Source organism: Leucoraja erinacea, chromosome 1 (assembly GCF_028641065.1).
Source record: "Leucoraja erinacea ecotype New England chromosome 1, Leri_hhj_1, whole genome shotgun sequence".
Lineage (NCBI taxonomy): Eukaryota > Metazoa > Chordata > Chondrichthyes > Rajiformes > Rajidae > Leucoraja > Leucoraja erinaceus.
In genome coordinates this window covers 114,879,621-114,896,494 of record NC_073377.1, presented here as the reverse complement: position 1 = coordinate 114,896,494, position 16,874 = coordinate 114,879,621, and the positions used below count along the sequence as shown (strand labels likewise).

At 46.4% G+C, this 16,874-nt stretch overlaps 1 protein-coding gene across 2 annotated transcripts in view; it reads left to right on the top strand.

Moving 5' to 3' along the window:
* LOC129700874 (probable E3 ubiquitin-protein ligase HERC3) overlaps positions 1-16,668 on the top strand; it is a 62,629-nt gene extending 45,961 nt beyond the window's left edge. For both annotated transcript variants that reach the window (XM_055641646.1, XM_055641656.1), the window contains 8 exons: positions 850-1,020; positions 6,067-6,210; positions 6,978-7,144; positions 8,763-8,829; positions 9,829-9,911; positions 12,021-12,204; positions 13,270-13,372; positions 13,749-16,668. In XM_055641646.1, the coding sequence (XP_055497621.1) occupies positions 850-1,020; positions 6,067-6,210; positions 6,978-7,144; positions 8,763-8,829; positions 9,829-9,911; positions 12,021-12,204; positions 13,270-13,372; positions 13,749-13,957 (1,128 nt within the window). In that variant the 3' untranslated portion in view covers positions 13,958-16,668. The remainder of the gene's footprint in view (positions 1-849; positions 1,021-6,066; positions 6,211-6,977; positions 7,145-8,762; positions 8,830-9,828; positions 9,912-12,020; positions 12,205-13,269; positions 13,373-13,748) is intronic.
* The last annotated feature ends 206 nt before the right edge of the window (positions 16,669-16,874 follow it).

Sequence of the window (16,874 nt, the reverse complement as noted above, 5' to 3'; positions counted from 1 at the left end):
AGGTCGTTCCGGTTGGAGGCCGCTCCATGGCGCTAGGCCCCAACGGCAACGGAGACCCGACAGGGAAAAGGTCGGGTCTCCATGCAGGGAAGAGATTTAAAAGTTTCCCCCACACACCCCCCACCCCCCACATATACACATTTAAAAACCCGCTATAAACTAAACCCTCAATGGGACAAAAAAATAAAAAATACACAGACAGACTGCAGAGGCCGCTCCGATGTCGGTCTCGCCGCCCACTTGTTTATTATTGTCATGTGTACCGAGCTTCAGTAAAACACTTTTGTTTGCGTGCTATCCAGTCAAAAGCCCATACATGAATATAATCGTGCACTCCAAGGAATAAAGTCCTATTCTGCCCAATCTCTCCCTGCAGCCCGGGTCCTCATCCTTGACAGCATCCTCGTAAATCTTCTCTGCAACCATTTCTGCTTATCAACATATTTCCTACAGCTTTCTACACTGCTCTCTGACGTATCCGTTGCCATTCCTCACATTCATATCCAACAATGGGCCTTCATGGCCAACCAGAGAGCGGCCCTGAACTACTGTCTATCACATCGGAACCCCTGGTCTCTCTTTGATCGGACGTTGCGGGCTTCACCTTGCACTAAACGTTATTCCCTTATCATGTATCTGTACACTGTAGATGGCTCAATTGTAATCATGTATTGCCTTTCCGCTGGTTGGTTAGCATGCAACAAAAGCTTTTCACTGTACCTCAGTACAAGTGACAATAAACTAAATTGAAAGAGAATCTATGGAGAAAGGGTCATGAGGTGCTTTAGAAGACCTGTGGAGAGTTCAGGTGGTCCATGGCAAGGATGCTAACTTTGCCTCTTGTTACAGGTAGCTGTGAACAGGACCAGTCTGGAGAATATCTTCATGATGCTCACTCTGGGGCCATTCCTCACCACCAGTCCCTTCCTTGTCCTGCACGTTCAGCGGGCCAACCTCGTCAGCGATACACTGAGAGAGCTCAGCATTCATTCAGACGTGGATTTGAAAAAGCCTTTGAAGGTAAGAGGATTACTGGGCCAGATCAGGGTCAGCACTGGGTCAGATTACATTATTTTTGAAGCAGTCAGGAGAGGTAGGTACGTGATTTACCAGCTCCTTTGTGTCCTGTTGGCAGCTTTATTCATTAGCATTGTAATTGTTGGTGAGGCCACACTTGGAGTATTGTGTTCAGTTTTGGTCACGCTGCTATAAAGGGCAGGAAACAATGCAGAGGATGTTGCCAGGGCTCGAGGGACTGAATAAGTGAGTTCGGTATTCTGACTGCACAAGCCCAGGTCATAGGTTACTCACTATAATACATTCTCAGCAGCTGTGGTGCTACATTGTGGACAGGCCTGCATTTTGTCTGTGGTCGGGGTCGGCCCCGTGTCTCCGGCGTTGCGGGCGCTGTTGACTTGCTGCTGGGCTGTCCCCGTCCCCGCCCAGGTGTCCCGTCATTGTCCGGAGGTGTCCGGGTTAGCCCTGGGTTGGGCGGTCGGTGGCGGCCTTGCAGCTTGCAGCCGGGGGGGGGGGGCGCTGGCTCGGCCCCTGTTCCCGGGGGTCCCATTCCCCGGCGGGCCAGGGACCGTCGGCTGCTCCTCACGCCTTGTCCATTGGCTGTCGGTTCGCTCCCTCGGTGCCGGCGGGGGCCGAGCACCGGTCATCAGCGGGGATGCACACGGGGTGCTGCGGTGGCTCAGTGGGTCAGGCAACATCTCTGGAGAAGGGTCTTCATCTGAAACGTCACCCATTCCTTTTCTCCGGGGATGCTGCCTGTCCCACTGAGTTGGCTTTCGCCGGCGCTGGCGGGGTTGACCGGCGACCGCTGGGTAGGGCAGGGGGTGCGGCTGGCGGTCCCCGGACCGTCGGGGAGCAAGTTCCTCGGGAGTTGGAGCGGGGTTGGGCTGGAGTTGGTGCTTCTCTGTGCTGGCTGTGGGCCTGGGGCTGTTGTCCCATCAGTCTGGGGTCGCTCCGGACGTCTCCGGCCGCCCCTCGGGCGGGGATGGAACACTCAGAAGGGGGGGAGTTGGTGGACGGTCCAGGTCCAGAGGCAGTTCGGTAGCGCTTACGGCGCAGGGGACCCGGGTTCGATCCTGGCTGTGGGTGAGGCGCGGGTCAGTGTGCGTGCGGCTGCCGAGAATGTCGGCTGCCGAGAATGTCTCCCCCCCGTCTCCCACTCGCATCTGCCCTCTCTCTCGCCATTACACCCCGCTCCCGCTACCTGGCACCCCTGTTCCTCAGATTAAATCTATTTTTAAAACATGAATCATGAATAAAGATAAGAATTTATACATAGTTTTTGCAGCCAGCACATTTTCTTTATAGCGAGTGACCTTTGACAAATCCCATAATTCCTTGCGTTTTTCAGAATACCAAACTCACTTATTGAAGGAAGAGGTTGGGCCGGCTGGGACTTTATTCCTTGGAGCCCAAGAGGCTGAGCGGGTGATCTTATAGAGGTGTATAAAATCATGAGGGGAATAGATAGGGTGACAGAATCTTTTTCCCAGGATTGGAAAATCAAGAACCAGAGGACATGGGTATAAGGTGAGAAGGGAAAGATTTAATAGGGACCTGAGGGGTAACTTTTTCATGCAGTGGGTAGTTTGTGTGTGGAACAATTTGCAAGAGGAAGTGTTTGAGGAGGTATTATTAGATTCAGAATGTTTGGGTGACGGGGGAACTGAAGGAAATGCACATTAGGCAGGAAATGGTTTTGGGTAGACTGATGGGACTGAAGGCTGATAAATCTGCAGGGCCTGATGGTCTGCATCCCAGGGTACTTAAGGAGGTGGCGTTGGAAATCGTGGATGCATTGGTGATCATTTTTCAACGTTCTATAGATTCAGGATCAGTTCCTGTGGATTGGAGGGTAGCTAATGTTATCCCACTTTTTAAAAAAGGCGGGAGAGAGAAAACAGGAAATGAGAAACCAGTTAGCCTGACATCGGTGGTGGGGCAGATGCTGGAGTCAATTATAAAAGATGAAATAGCGGCACATTTGGATAGCAGTAACAGGATTGGTCCGAGTCAGCATGGATTTACGAAGGGGAAATCATGCTTTGCTAATCTTCTGGAATTTTTTGAGGATGTAACCAGGAAAATGGAGTAGGGAGAGCCAGTGGATGTAGTGTACCTGGACTTTCAGAACACATTTGATAAGGTCCCACATAGGAGATTAGTGGGTAAAATTAGGGCACATGGTATTGGGGGTAGAGTGCTGACATGGATAGAAAATTGGTTGGCAGACAAAAAACAAAGAATTGGGATTAACGGGTCCCTTTCAGAATGGCAGGCATTGACTAGTGGGGTACTGCAAGGCCCGGTACTGGGACCGCAGCTATTTACAATATACATTAATGATCTAGATGAAGGGATTAATAGTAACATTAGCAAATTTGAAGATGACACAAAGCTGCGTGGCAGTGTGAACTGTGAAGAGGATGCTATGAGGGTGACTTGGACAGGTTGGGTGAGTGGGCAGATGCATGGCAGATGCAGTTCAAAGTGGATAAATGTGAGGTTTATCTACTTTGGTGACAAAAACAGGAAGGCAGATTATTATCTAAATGGTGTCAAGTGGGAAAAGGGGAAGTACAACTGGAACTGGGGGTCCTTGTTCATCAGTCACTGAAAGTAAGCATGCAGGCATAGCAGGCAGTGAAGAAAGCGAATGGCATGTTGTCCTTCATAACAAGAGGTTGAGTATAGAAGCAAAGAGGTCCATCTGCTGTTGTACAGGGCCCTAGTGAGGCCACACCAGGAGTATTGTGTGCAGTTTTGGTCTCCAGATTTGAGGACGGATATTCTTGCTATTGAGGGAGTGCAGCGTTGGTTCACCAGGTTAATTCCCAGGATGGCGGGACTGTCATATGTTGATAGAATGGAGCAGCTGGAGGGGATCTTATTGAGACATATAAGATTATTAAAGGGCCTGTCCCACTTGGCGATTTTTTTCATTGACTGCCGGCATCATATCAGGGTCGCCAAAAGATTTCGAACATTTCGGTGGTGGAGGCCGGTTCTCTGGATGTTTTCAAGGGATAGATAGAGCTCTTAAAGATAGTGGAGTCAGGATACGGGGAGAAGGCAGGAACGGGGTACTGATTGTGGATGATCAGCCATGATCACATTAAATGGCGGTGCTGGCTCAAAGGGCCGAATGGCCTACTCCTGCACCTATTGTCTATTGTTTATGTTGGAGATAAATAAATATTTGTAAGATCAGGAACTGAAGGCAATAAGAAAGGGATGCATTGATGGGTAGGGGAGGGAATGACTAAAACTAAGGGAATTTACAGCAGGGACTATCGCAACAATTAAGAAACATTTAGACGGGTGCATGGACCAAACAGGTTTAGAGGGATATGGGCCAAACACAGGCAGGTAGGACTAGATGGGACAAGATGGTCAGTGTGAGCAAGTTGGGCCAAAGGGCCTGTTTCCATACTGTATGTTTCTATTAACTCTCTAATATCTCTGATAGGGTGAGACCAAATGTGTTACTGTGCTAGTTATAGAGAATCATCGAGTTATACAGCCAGATAACAGACCCTATGGCCCAAATTGTTCTTGTTGACTAAGTGGTCATTTTGGACTTGTCCCGCTTGCCCGCATTTGGCCCATAGCCCTCCAAACTCTTCCTATCCATTTTTCTGCCCACGTCTTTTGAAAGTCGTAATTGTACCGACTTCGATAGCTTCATCTGGCAGCTCGTTCCAGATGCAGACATCCATCTGAGTGGATAAAGTTTCACCCACGGTCCCTCTCAAAACTCCTCTCACCGTAAGCCTGCACCCTCTGGTTTTCGAACCTTCTCCCCTGGGAGAAATTCATGCAGTCACAGGGAGAATGTAAAAACTCTGAACAGACAGCACCCGTAGTCAGGATCGAACCCTGGTCTCTGGCAAAGTGACAACTCACCGCTGAGCCACTATGCCACCTTCTTAGTTCAGTTCAGTCTAGTTTATTGTCACGTGTACTGAGGTACAGTGAAAGGCTTTTTGTTGTGTGCTAACCAGTCACCAGAAAGACAATACATGATTACAGTCAATCCGTTAACAGTGTGTGGATACATGATAAGGGAATAACGTTTAGATCCTAGATCTCCCTGGTCCACCACATTCTCCAGGGCTCAGCCATTAACTGTTGGAAGCAGATTCTGCTTCTTTGCCTGTGTCGTGTGCTGCTGGTAGCGAGCTGGGCTAATGGAGAGACAAAAACTCGCTGACGGATGAAGGGCAGAGATGGTCAGACGGGAAGAAGGAGCTACATACCCAGTGGTGCCAGTGACAATATTGAGACCTGCAGAAGATGACATGCTGTTCCTTTCACTCTCCATGTGACAGTGTGGGAGGCCACAGCCAGAAAGGTCAGGGTGGGAGGGTGTTAAAGTAAATATTGCTCAATATAGCAGTGAGCAGCACGGTGGCACAGCAGTGGAGTTGCTGCCTCACAGCACCCGGGTTCAATCCTGACTATGGATGCTCTCTGTACAGAGTTTGCAAGTTCTCCCTGTTTGTTTGTTTGTTCCAGTTTCCTACGACACTCGAAACATGTGAAGGTTTGTAGGTTAATTGACTTCTGTAAATTGTCCCTCATGTGTAGGATGGAACTAGTCTACAGATGATCATTGGGCAGCATGGGCCGAAAGGCCTGTTTCCACGCTGTATCTCTATAACCTAAAACTTCAGATCCTTGGAGATGGCACGGAAATGGGTCGTTTGGCCCACCGAGTCCATGTCGACCAGCGATCACCCTGTGCACTAACCGACACACTAGGGACAATTTAACAATTTTTAACGTACAAACTTGTATGACTTTGGAATGTGGGAGGAAACCGGAGCAATCGGAGAAAACCCACGTGGTCACAGGGAGAACGTACAAACTCTGTACAGATTTCTGTACTCTGTACAGCACCCGTAGTCGGGACCGAAACTGGGTCACTGGAGATGTAAGGCAGTAACTCTACCGCTGCACCACTGTGCCACTTCATCTCTGTGCGGTGGATGGGAGGATGAGGGAATGTGGCGTGGATCTGATTCTGCTGACTTGTTGCCGGCGCAGGTGGTGTTCCTGGGCGAGGAAGCGGTGGACGATGGAGGGGTGACCAAGGAATTCTTCCTGTTGCTCCTCAAGGAACTGTTGGATCCCAAGTACGGCATGTTCACCTACTACGAGCAGTCCAGACTCCTGTGGTTCTCGGAAAAAGTGAGTGCCATCTCTCCTCCCCTACCTCCTAGGTCAGCTGATGCTGGGTAAAAAAACAACATTGGGGCTTCTCTCAACATTGTGAACCCCGGGAATGATCGAACATGTGCAGGCCATCGCATTAATTCTGCCATTCAACCACAAACCTATTCTGCCATTGAGAGACACAAAGTTCTGGAGTAACTCAACAGGTCTGGCAGCAATCCTGGAGAATATGGATAGGTGATGTTTTGGGTCAGGACCCTTCTTCAGACTGGCCTGAAGATGGTTCGTCTAAAGACTCCATAGATCACCTATCCATATTCTCAAGTGATGCTGCCTGACTCACTGAGTTACTCCAGCATTTTGTGTCTTTCCTTGGCAAACCAGCATCTTCAGTTCCTTGTTTCTCTGTTTTTCTATTCTGCCAGTCATTGAATTCACTGATCATGATTGATCACATTGAATGGCAGTACTGGCTCGAAGGGCGAATGGCCTACTCCTGCATGTATTGTCTATTGTCCATCTGTGCCTTGATTCCATTTAACAGTTTTAATACTTTATCCCTCGGCACCCTTTCTCAATAAAACCTATCATAGAGTTTTTACAGCAGAGAAGAAAGCTAGTGCATGGGTGATCGCTGGTCGGCATGGATTCAGTGGGCCGAAGGGCCTGTTTTCATGCTGTATCTCGAAACCTCCGGATGTTAGTAATTTTGTAATTTTGCCTCAGCCGGATCTCTGATTTCTTTGCCTGACCTTGTCCTCCTCTCCTGTCCCAAACCCCAGACGTTCGTGGAGTTAAACTGGTTCCACCTGATCGGGATCTTGTGCGGCTTGGCCATTTACAATTTCACAGTGGTGGACCTTCACTTCCCGCTGGTGCTGTACAAAAAACTGCTGGACTTCCCACCTTCCCTGGAGAACTTGAAAGAGCTCTCCCCCACAGAGGGCAGGTGAGTGTCCTGTTTAATTCTCGCAAGTCTAAACCATTGTGTGGCTATGAGGCAGGGAGATAATTTTCTTTTCAATGCAGTTTGTAATCTTGAGAAGAGGGTTTTCACTTTTTTCACTCAGACATAAAAATGCACCAAAACCAATGGAATTAGTTCAGTTTATTATTGTCACATGTACCGAGGCAGAGTGAAAAGCTTTTTTGTTGCGTTCTAGCCAGTCAGTCATACAGCACGTAAACAGGCCCTTCAGCCCAACTTGTCCATGCCGACCAAGATGCCATTTACCTGCATTTGCTACATATCCATCTAAACATTTCCTATCCATGTACCTGCCCCACTTTTTTAAATAATGTTATTATTGTAGAATTGGACATAATTTTAAGACAAATATTTAATGGAATAAAATGTAGCTTCAACATCTGGTTTTTGATGTTTCAGAAAACCTACAGAGGGTTTCTCCCTATCTATACCGCCAGTGATGCAAAATTGATGCAGGGGATTTGGGTACAATCTAGGGAAGCATTTTCAGGTATCATGACACAGCAGTCAGATGCAGACTGTCCTCGGGTAATGAATGTGTTCTGTTTTTACAGATGTTTTTGTTCAGGTGATTTTGTCAGGAAGCACACAACATGGTAGCGATGGTTCCACAGTGTTGAATGAATGACATCAATAGCACATAAGACAGATAACAAAGAACGATTATTATTAATGGAGGGAGAGAGGAAACTAGTTCTGCCATTTTGTAGGCATAAATGTGCGTACTTGCACCCGATTTTTGAATGTAATAATATTATGAGAGATACAAGCAACTGCTGATGCTGATTTACAAAATAAGATACAAAGTCCTGGAGGAACTCAGTAGGGGAGGACATTTGTATTAACAAGGAACTGTTGATGTTGGTTTATAACAAAGATAAACACAAAGTGCTCGAGTAACTCGCGAGTACATTTGGCAAGGATCAATAGGTTTTTTTTAATATAAATATAAATCTATAAATAGATATTTAACAAAATCAAGGGAAGTGGGGCTGAAGTAAAAGTTCAGCCACAGGCTTATTAAATGGTGGATTAGGCACAATGAGTGAATATTGTTTTCCTGTTGCGATTCGGTGTAGTTTTTATTTCTGAATTAGTTAATGTCCTGCATATCCTGAGACAATGTGATCCATGTGATTAAAGCATGGGGACTGAAGTGTTGTTAGCAAAACATCCAACTTTAAAGATATTTCACTCCCAAGTTATCTCTGCCTTCTGTTTGCTGGACCTGAGCACCATAAGTTACAATTGCAGAGTTTGCGTGGAGTGGCGCAGCAGTAGAGTTGCTGCCTTAGCCAGAGTCCCGCCTTCAATCCTGACTATGGGTGCTGTCTGTACAGGGTTTGTTTATTCTCCCGTTGACCATGTGGTTTTTGTCCTATTTCCTCCCATATTCCGAAGACGTGCTGGTTTGTAGGTTAATTGGCTTCTGTAAATTGTCTCTAATGTGTAGGATAGAACTGGTGTACGGTGATAGCTGGTTGGCATGAACTCGGTGGGCCAAAGTGCTTGTTTGCACGCTGTATCTGTAAACTACATAAACAATTTTCACAAATCAACTCAGGAACTTTGCTTTCAGGAGCTTGCAAGAACTGTTGGATTACCCTGGTGATGATGTTGAAGATACCTTCTGCCTTACGTTTGCGGTAAGGGCTGTTTGCCTGAACAACTTGCCTTGAGTTGAACTGTGGGAGTGTAACTGGGGGCTGCATACTTTAATTTGCCACATCATTGCCCTCCAAAGCGGGTCCTGTTGGCTTTAAATCGCCAGTGGGATTGCAGATGTAACCCATTGAGCATTACTGACCCTTTATAGAGCAACGGTGGCACAGCCGGTAGAGCCGATGCCTCACACGCCAGAGACCAATCTCACAGGTCAATCTTGACTGGGTGCTGTCTGTGTGGAGTTTGCACATTTTTTTCAAGTTCACATTTATTGCCACATGCACCAATTAAGGTGCAGTGGATTTGACACCATGCAGCCATACAATCAAAAAGAGCACAATACCCAATAGAATACAACATGAACATCCACCACAGTGGAATCAACATTCTTCACTGTGGTGGAAGGTCATTACGTTCAGTCAGTCCTTCTCCTTTGTTCACCCGTGGTCGGGGCCATGAACCCTCCACAGTTGTTTAGGAACAGCTCCATCCAAGACCGTAAGAAATTGCAGAGAATTGTGGATGTAGGCCATACCATCACACAAACCAACCTCTCTTTTATTGACTACAGCACTCCATGCCAAGAAGACCACTAGTAAATCAGAGACCAGGACCCCAGATACACTCTCTCTTCTCCTCATACCATCACACAAGAACCTCTCTTTGTGAATGCATGCCGCCTTTCTTTCCATCCCTCACACAACAACCAAAAACTCTTACGCTGCCTCAGCAAGACCACTAGTATAATCATGGACCAGCCTCACCCCAGACACTCTCTCTTCTCCTCATTCCCATCAGGCAAGAGGTACTGAAGTGTGAAAATGCACGCCTCCAGATTCATGGACAGTTTCTTCCCAGCTGTTATCAGGCAACTGAACCATCCTATCACCAACTGGAGAGATAGCAGGCTAGGATGACCTTCTATGCTTTTGTTATTCTTTACTCTAGTTTTTAATTCCTTTCCACATTGAAATGGTCAGATTCTTCGAGAAAACTATGGCGTGTCGGAGCTGCAGGAATTGGTCCCTGGCGGTAAGAACCTATCCGTGAAGAAGGAGAACAGGTGAGTCTGCTTCTGTCTTCATCGAGTTCTGTCGGAGGCAAGAGCTTATATTTTTAGGGGTGAAATAGCACGCCTCCATCAATAACCAAAATCTGGAAAGGGAAATTACATTATCCAAACAGATCAGATGATACCATACATAAAAGCAGAGTGGTGCATTGGAAGAGTTGCTGCCTTACAGCCAAAGTCCCGGGTTCAATCCGGACTACAGGTGCTGTCTGTATGGAGTTTGTACGTTCTCCCTGTGGCTGCATGGGTTTTCTCTGGGTGCTCCAGTTTTGTCCCACAAAGACGTGCAGGTTTGGAGGTTAATTGGCTTTGGTAAATATTGTAAATTGTCCCTGTGGAACTGATGCGCTACAATGCTGCAAATTACATTCTGCACTCTGTATCTTCCCCTTTGCTCTGCCCATTGTGGTTCAGTTCGACTTGATTGTATCTATGGTGTTATCTGGATCTGTTTGGATAACAAACAAAACACAGCTTTTCACTGTACCTCTGTACACGTGACAATAATAAACTTGAACCTTATGATGGGGCTTGATCGGAGTGATACAAAAAACTTGTTTCCACCTGTTGGTGTATCTGAAAATAAGGCCAGAAAAACAAATTCCTATCCATATACCCTTCCAAAAATTGTTATTGTATCTGTCTCAACCACTTCCTATGGCAGCTCGTTCCATGTACCCACCACTCGCTGAGTGGAAAAGCTGCCCCGCACCTTCCTGTTGAATCTTTCCCCTCGTACACCTCTGCACTCTAGTTCTTGATTCCCCAATCCTAGTAAAAAGACGACCTGCATTCACCCTATCATGCCCTTCATGATTTTACAAAAGACCTATACCTGTAAGATCATCCCTCAGTCTTCTATGCTCCAAGGAATAAAGCCTGAGGCTGACTGACCACTCACTGTATCTCAGGCCCTCGAGTCCTGGCAACATCTTCATAAACCCGCTCTGCACTCTTTCCAGCTTAATGGCATCTTTAGTTTAGCAGGGTGACCAAAAGTGAACACAATATTCCAAATGCAGCCTCACCAACGTCAATGTTTTTCTACACCTGCAACATAACATCACTATTTGTAGGTTAATTGGGTTGTGTAAATTGTAGGTTAATTGTCTCCCTCTCCCCGAACTTCAGTCTGAAGAAGGATCTCGACTCGAAATATCACCCATTCCTTCTCTCCAGAGATGCTACCTGTCCCGCAGAGTTACTCCAGCAGTTTGTGTCTATCTTGGGTGATATTTTCGGTTGAGACTCTTCTTCAGAATTGATTGTGTTGGGCGGGCGGGGTGTAGAAAACTGGAAGAGATGAGGGGACAGGGCAAATCCTACTGAGTAATAGGTGGATACAGGTGAAGAGGTTTTTTGATAGGCAGATGGTTGGACAAAGGCCAAAGATGAGAAGATAAAAGGTGCGAGATAAGAAAGGAAGAGGTGAGAATTGTGAAGGCAGAGGATGGTATATAGGTAGAAGGGGTGGGGTAAGGAGAGAAATAGCTATGAGTCCAGGTTGGGTAGAGGGCTTGGGGTTGAGGGGGGGGGGTAAAGGGGAGGGGGAGATACTTTTGGTAACCGGTTGCCTAAAATTGGCTCGTACCAAAACGAGGTGCTTTTCCTCCAGTTTTTTAAAAATTAGATTTTTTTTTTGTGTGGTTTAGATATGGCCTAGTCTAAAAGATAAGGTCAATCATTAAATATGATTTAATGACCTCGTTGGAGTCCTTTTGAACTATTTTTAATCAAACTTTATCAGACTTTATCTTGCCGAAACATTATACCCTTTATCCTTTATCTGTGCACTGGAGACGGCTTGATTGTTAACATGGATCATCTTTTCTTTCACTGGATAGTACGCAAATAAAAACTCTTCACTGTACATTGGTACACGTGGCAACAATAAATGAAACAATTCTACGATGATGTTAGGTCATGTACATTTGAGATGCAGAACCTATTAGAGGTCTTAAATTTATCCCCTTCATACAGTACATATCGTGGTGGGCATGGGCAGACTTCACCCTAGTCCAGGATGTTTATCGACTGATGTCGATCATTTGCCATGTTTCTCTTTTAATCCTCACGGCCACTTTTCCTCTTGGTCCTCAGGAAGGAATTTGTTCAAGCCTACGTGAACTACATCTTCAACACTTCCATCCAGGAGCTCTTCGCGGCTTTCTCCAGCGGTTTCCTAAAGGTCTGCGGAGGGAAGGTACTTCAGCTCTTTCAGCCCAGTGAACTGATGGCCATGGTGGTTGGAAACACCAGCTACAACTGGAAGGAGCTGGAGATGGTAAGAACTCTCAATGCCCACAGAGAGTAGCTCCCTTTGCTGGCCTTTTCTCTGCGCTAAACCCGTAGTCAAAAGCAGAAGGAGGGAAAGCAGAGATTAGCTTTTATTGGAAGGAAGCTCATGTTGGGAATGCAAAAGTTACTTTTGGGGCCCAGCGATGGCTTGGTCTCGTGAGAAATATCATCAAGGGTCAAAGATGAGCACAAAGAAAGTCCTCTCTTTCAAAATGGCTTGATCCAACTTGTTCTGAGAAACAGGGGGGAACTCTGTCCCTTTACATAGAACGAGGTAGATGAACACAAGCTCAGTCCAAACAGATCAGGCAGGGCAAAGTCGCCAACAAAGCCTCAAGTCGCACAGAGTGGGACGAGGCAGCCATTTTACAGCCATACTCCAAGTGCTGGAGGAGCTCAACAGGTCAGGCTGCATCTGTGGACAGAATTGGGAAATGTGCTGGGAAATTCTTCATTCTGAAGATGGGTCAACACGATAACACAGTCTGCCTATTTCCTTGCCTGACCCGCTGAGTTCCTCCCGCATTTTGTATTTTGCTGAAGATTTCTGCATCTGCAGTCTCCCGTGTAGCCATTCCGCAGACAGATTAACAACTTCATAGGGAGAAATAAAATTGAACTAGAAATCCACAGATTGCATCTGCTAAAAAGTTAAAAGCGGCTTTATATAAACAGCCCAATTGGGCTAATTCTGTTTTGGTCTTCAGCTTCCAGAGTGGTATTAATCAGCCGACCACTAGAGGGTGATGATGAGCTTCATGGGCTGCACAGCTTAAATACAATAAAATATATCGATCAGAAGTGACTATGTAGACAATTGGGAGAAAGGCACACCAGATAACCCAAGCATCTTGCTACCTACTTTAATATGCGATGCACTCGTGTACCTGTGTGTGTGTCAATTTTATATATATATATATGTGTGTGTGTGTGTTGTTTCTATGTAAGTGCATATGTTTCTCAGTCGGCGTGCATGTGTTTGCGAGAAATCTCCAAGGTGTACAGTTTTCTCATGCAATATTTTGTTTTATTTAATTTTCTTTTAAACTAGAGTACGATATACAAAGCTGATTACCATCCTGCACATCCGACTATTAAAATGTTTTGGGAAGTTTTCCACGAGTTTCCATTGGAAAAAAAGAAGCTTTTCTTGTGTAAGTTTGGATCTTCTGATATACATCTGATTGTGTTCATTGTTTGTTCAACATCTCACTAAATTACTGGCCTGGTGATTGGTGAAGGTTTAGGTTAGGAAGCTGGAAATGTATTTCCCCTCTGAAACATACCTTTTCTGTCCAATTAGACCCTTCTGGCATGCCTATTTATTCCAGCGTCTTAGGAACCCTCGTGTCGACAGTGCCTGAGGTCGGGATCGAATGCGGGTCTTTGGGAGCTGTGAAGCAACGGCACTACCAGCTGCGCCGCTGTGTTGCCCTATCTGCTGATGTACTTTGGGAGGCCCTTTGCGATTGCTATTTCCGATCGATTCTAACCTGAACCTTTTTCTTTCTCTCACTTTCTACCCTGTAGTGTTCCTGACCGGCAGTGATCGCATTCCCATTTACGGCATGTCAAGCATTCGGATGACCATACAGCCGACTGCTGGAGGGGACTGCTATCTCCCAGTGGCTCACACCTGCTACAACCTTCTCGATCTCCCCAAGTACCAGACTAAAGCAAAACTCTGCACCAAACTCACCCAGGCTATAGACCACCATGAAGGGTTTAGCTTGGTATGAGACGAACTCTTTTATTTTCCTTTTCAGTACAAGGGTATATATCGATCCAATAAGCACTTTATTATTATCAAAGACTATTTTACAAAGTTCAGTCTCGTCCCTTCCTGTTTTAAAAGATTCTTTTTATAATGTCATCATTTGGCAGTAAGCCCAAACCATCAGGTCCATTTTAAACACATCTTTTTCCAATGCTGTGGGATATATTTCAGCATTAAGTTCGTTCGTCTGGATTGATATCAGTCTTATGAATGAGGAGAATTGATTACAGATTTGGCTTGGCAGTCTCTGCAGGTTTTAATGACGCTCCCTTGACTCACTGGAATCTCTATGGCAACACAACCAAAGAATAGCCTGGAATGTGGATGTCACTTGCTTGCTTGTAATGGGCTCTCAATCCTTGTTACAAATCATGAGTGTAATTGGTTTGGGCCGCAATATAGGCGCCCAGGGCCCCTGCCTGAAAATCAGCGCTGATTAGGACCTTTGTGAATGGATTTAAATGCATGTTTGAGGTCCTCGCTCATCAATATTGGGTTTTCTTGGGGAGGGGAGGGACCGAGGCTACTGCGAGCTATCATACAGGCCACGCGAACACCTGTCAACAGCTTCCCATAAGGGTGGCATCGTGGCTCAGCGGTATAGTGGCTGCCTCGCAGCACCAGACACACGGGTTCGATCCTGAACTCTGGTGCTGTCGATGCGGAGTTTGTACATTCCCAACTTGACTGCGTGACTCGGGTGCTCCAGTTTCCTCCCACGCTCCAAGGATGTGCAGGTTTGCAGGTTAATTGGCTTTGGTAAAAATTATAAATTGTCCCTAGTGTGGAGGATAGTGCGAGTGTACGGGGTGATCGCTGGTCGACGTGGACTCGGTGGGCCTGTTTCCGCGCTGTTTCTCTAAAGTCTAAAGCTTGGTTAAAGAGAGGCTTGTCTCTTGGCTTAACTGGAGATGGAGGAAGAGTGATCTGCTCTCAATCCCTCGTCTACAGTCCCACTGACCCCTCCCCATCGCCAACATTCACCTTCGCATCCCTGAGCTCAACCTCCCCACCCCATTGTCGACATTCGGCTTCTGCCTGGAGTGCCTCAAGTGAGCACGGCTCCCTGGAACCTGATCCTTGCCCCGATATTGAGACAACCTTTGTGTCACCAGCTTAGTTTGAAGGAATATAATGCAATGCAGCACAGGAACAGCCCCTTTGGCACAGTGTTTGTGCCAAACCCGATGCCTAGCTGAATTGATCTCATCTACCCAGGACATGATCCATAATCCTCTATTCCCTATCTAAATGCCACGATCGTATCTGTCTCCACCACCACCACCCCTGCAGTGCGTTCCAGGCCCCCATCACTCTATGTAATAAATAAAACTTGACCCGTGCACTCCATTAAAGTTCCTCCTCGCCTCATAGCTGTGGTATTGTGGAGGTATGGTGGGCTAACCATTGGGTGCTTGCTGCTTTCATTGTAGATGCACACAATCTGAAATTGGGCGTTGGTGGTTTTGGAGTTGGTTGTCGTGCATGCACAGCCTCTCACCTCTGTACCTGTCCCAGTCCCAGGGCACAGAGCAATAAAGAAGAGAGGCAGGTCTCTGCTCCCCATCAGTTATAGGAACAAAATTAGGCCAATCGGCGTATTGAGTCTACTTCGTCATTCAATCGTGGCTGATCGATCTTTACCTCCCAATCCCATTCTCCTGCCTTCTCGCCATAACCCTTGACACCCTCACTAATCAAAAATCTGACAACCTCCACCTTGTACCCAATGTCTCCCCATGAACCTTTGACACCCTTCCCAGTCAAGAAACTATCAATCTTTGCTTTAAAGATACTCAATGTCTTGGCCCCCACGGCCGTCTGTGGCAATGAATTCCACAGATTCACCACCGTCTGGCTAAAAATATTCCTCCTCGTCCCGTGTAAAGATATGTCCTTTTATCCAGAGGCAATGCTGTTTAGTGCCAGACTCTCCCACTAATGGAAGCATCCTCTCCACATCCACTCTATCCAAGCCTTTCACTATTCAGTAAGTTTCAAAGGTTCCCTCCCCCTCCCCGGCCCAGTGCCATCAAACGCTCATCGTACGTTGACCAGGCAGACAAAAATGCTGGAGAAACTCAGCGGGTGAGGCAGCATCTATGGAGCGAAGGAATAGGTGATGTTTCAGGTCGAGACCCTTCTTCAGACCATCTACCCAACTACGTTAACCAGCGATCACTTCCATGCCCCACACTGCACATCAAGGGATTATTAGCCATTGCATTTAGAGTGCAGTCTTCAGCTAAGCGTGTGGAATAATTAATTGTAAAGGGAATATACCTGTATGTGATCTGGCCATTATAAGCTGCCTTTACTGTGTTCATGGTGTAACAGATGCTTAATTGCTGCGCACCACCCGACTGCTACATTAAGAGCATGTGGGGAACTCTTTATCCTGTTATAAAATGAGATGGCATCTGACTACGATCTCACTGAATGCTTTGCAAAGTTTGGTCAGTATGGGTTGCAGATCTTCTGGCTTGCGAGGACCTGGTCATAAATGTCACCTTTCTCCAAACCTAACGGCCAGAATGGTTAGCGTTCTTTTCCACTTTCTCTGATTTTTCACAAGATAAAGCTAATGATTTAGATCTGGCTATCTATGGATCCTTTTCTTGTTTTAATGCCGCTGGACTTTTTAAAAAGATAAATAAAGCCAAATGGTTGGTTGCTTGGTTTTGTACATACTTTTCACCGGTTGGGAGTTTTATTTTCCTTGGGAGGTGTTTCACCGACGAGTACTGGTGCACAAATACCGATCTAGCCAGAGAACATGCAGAGAGTGGTTCTGTTCCCACTGCAAAGTCATCAGTTCATAAGTTATAGGAGTAAAATTAGGCCATTTGGCCCATCAAGTCTACTCCCCCATTCAATCA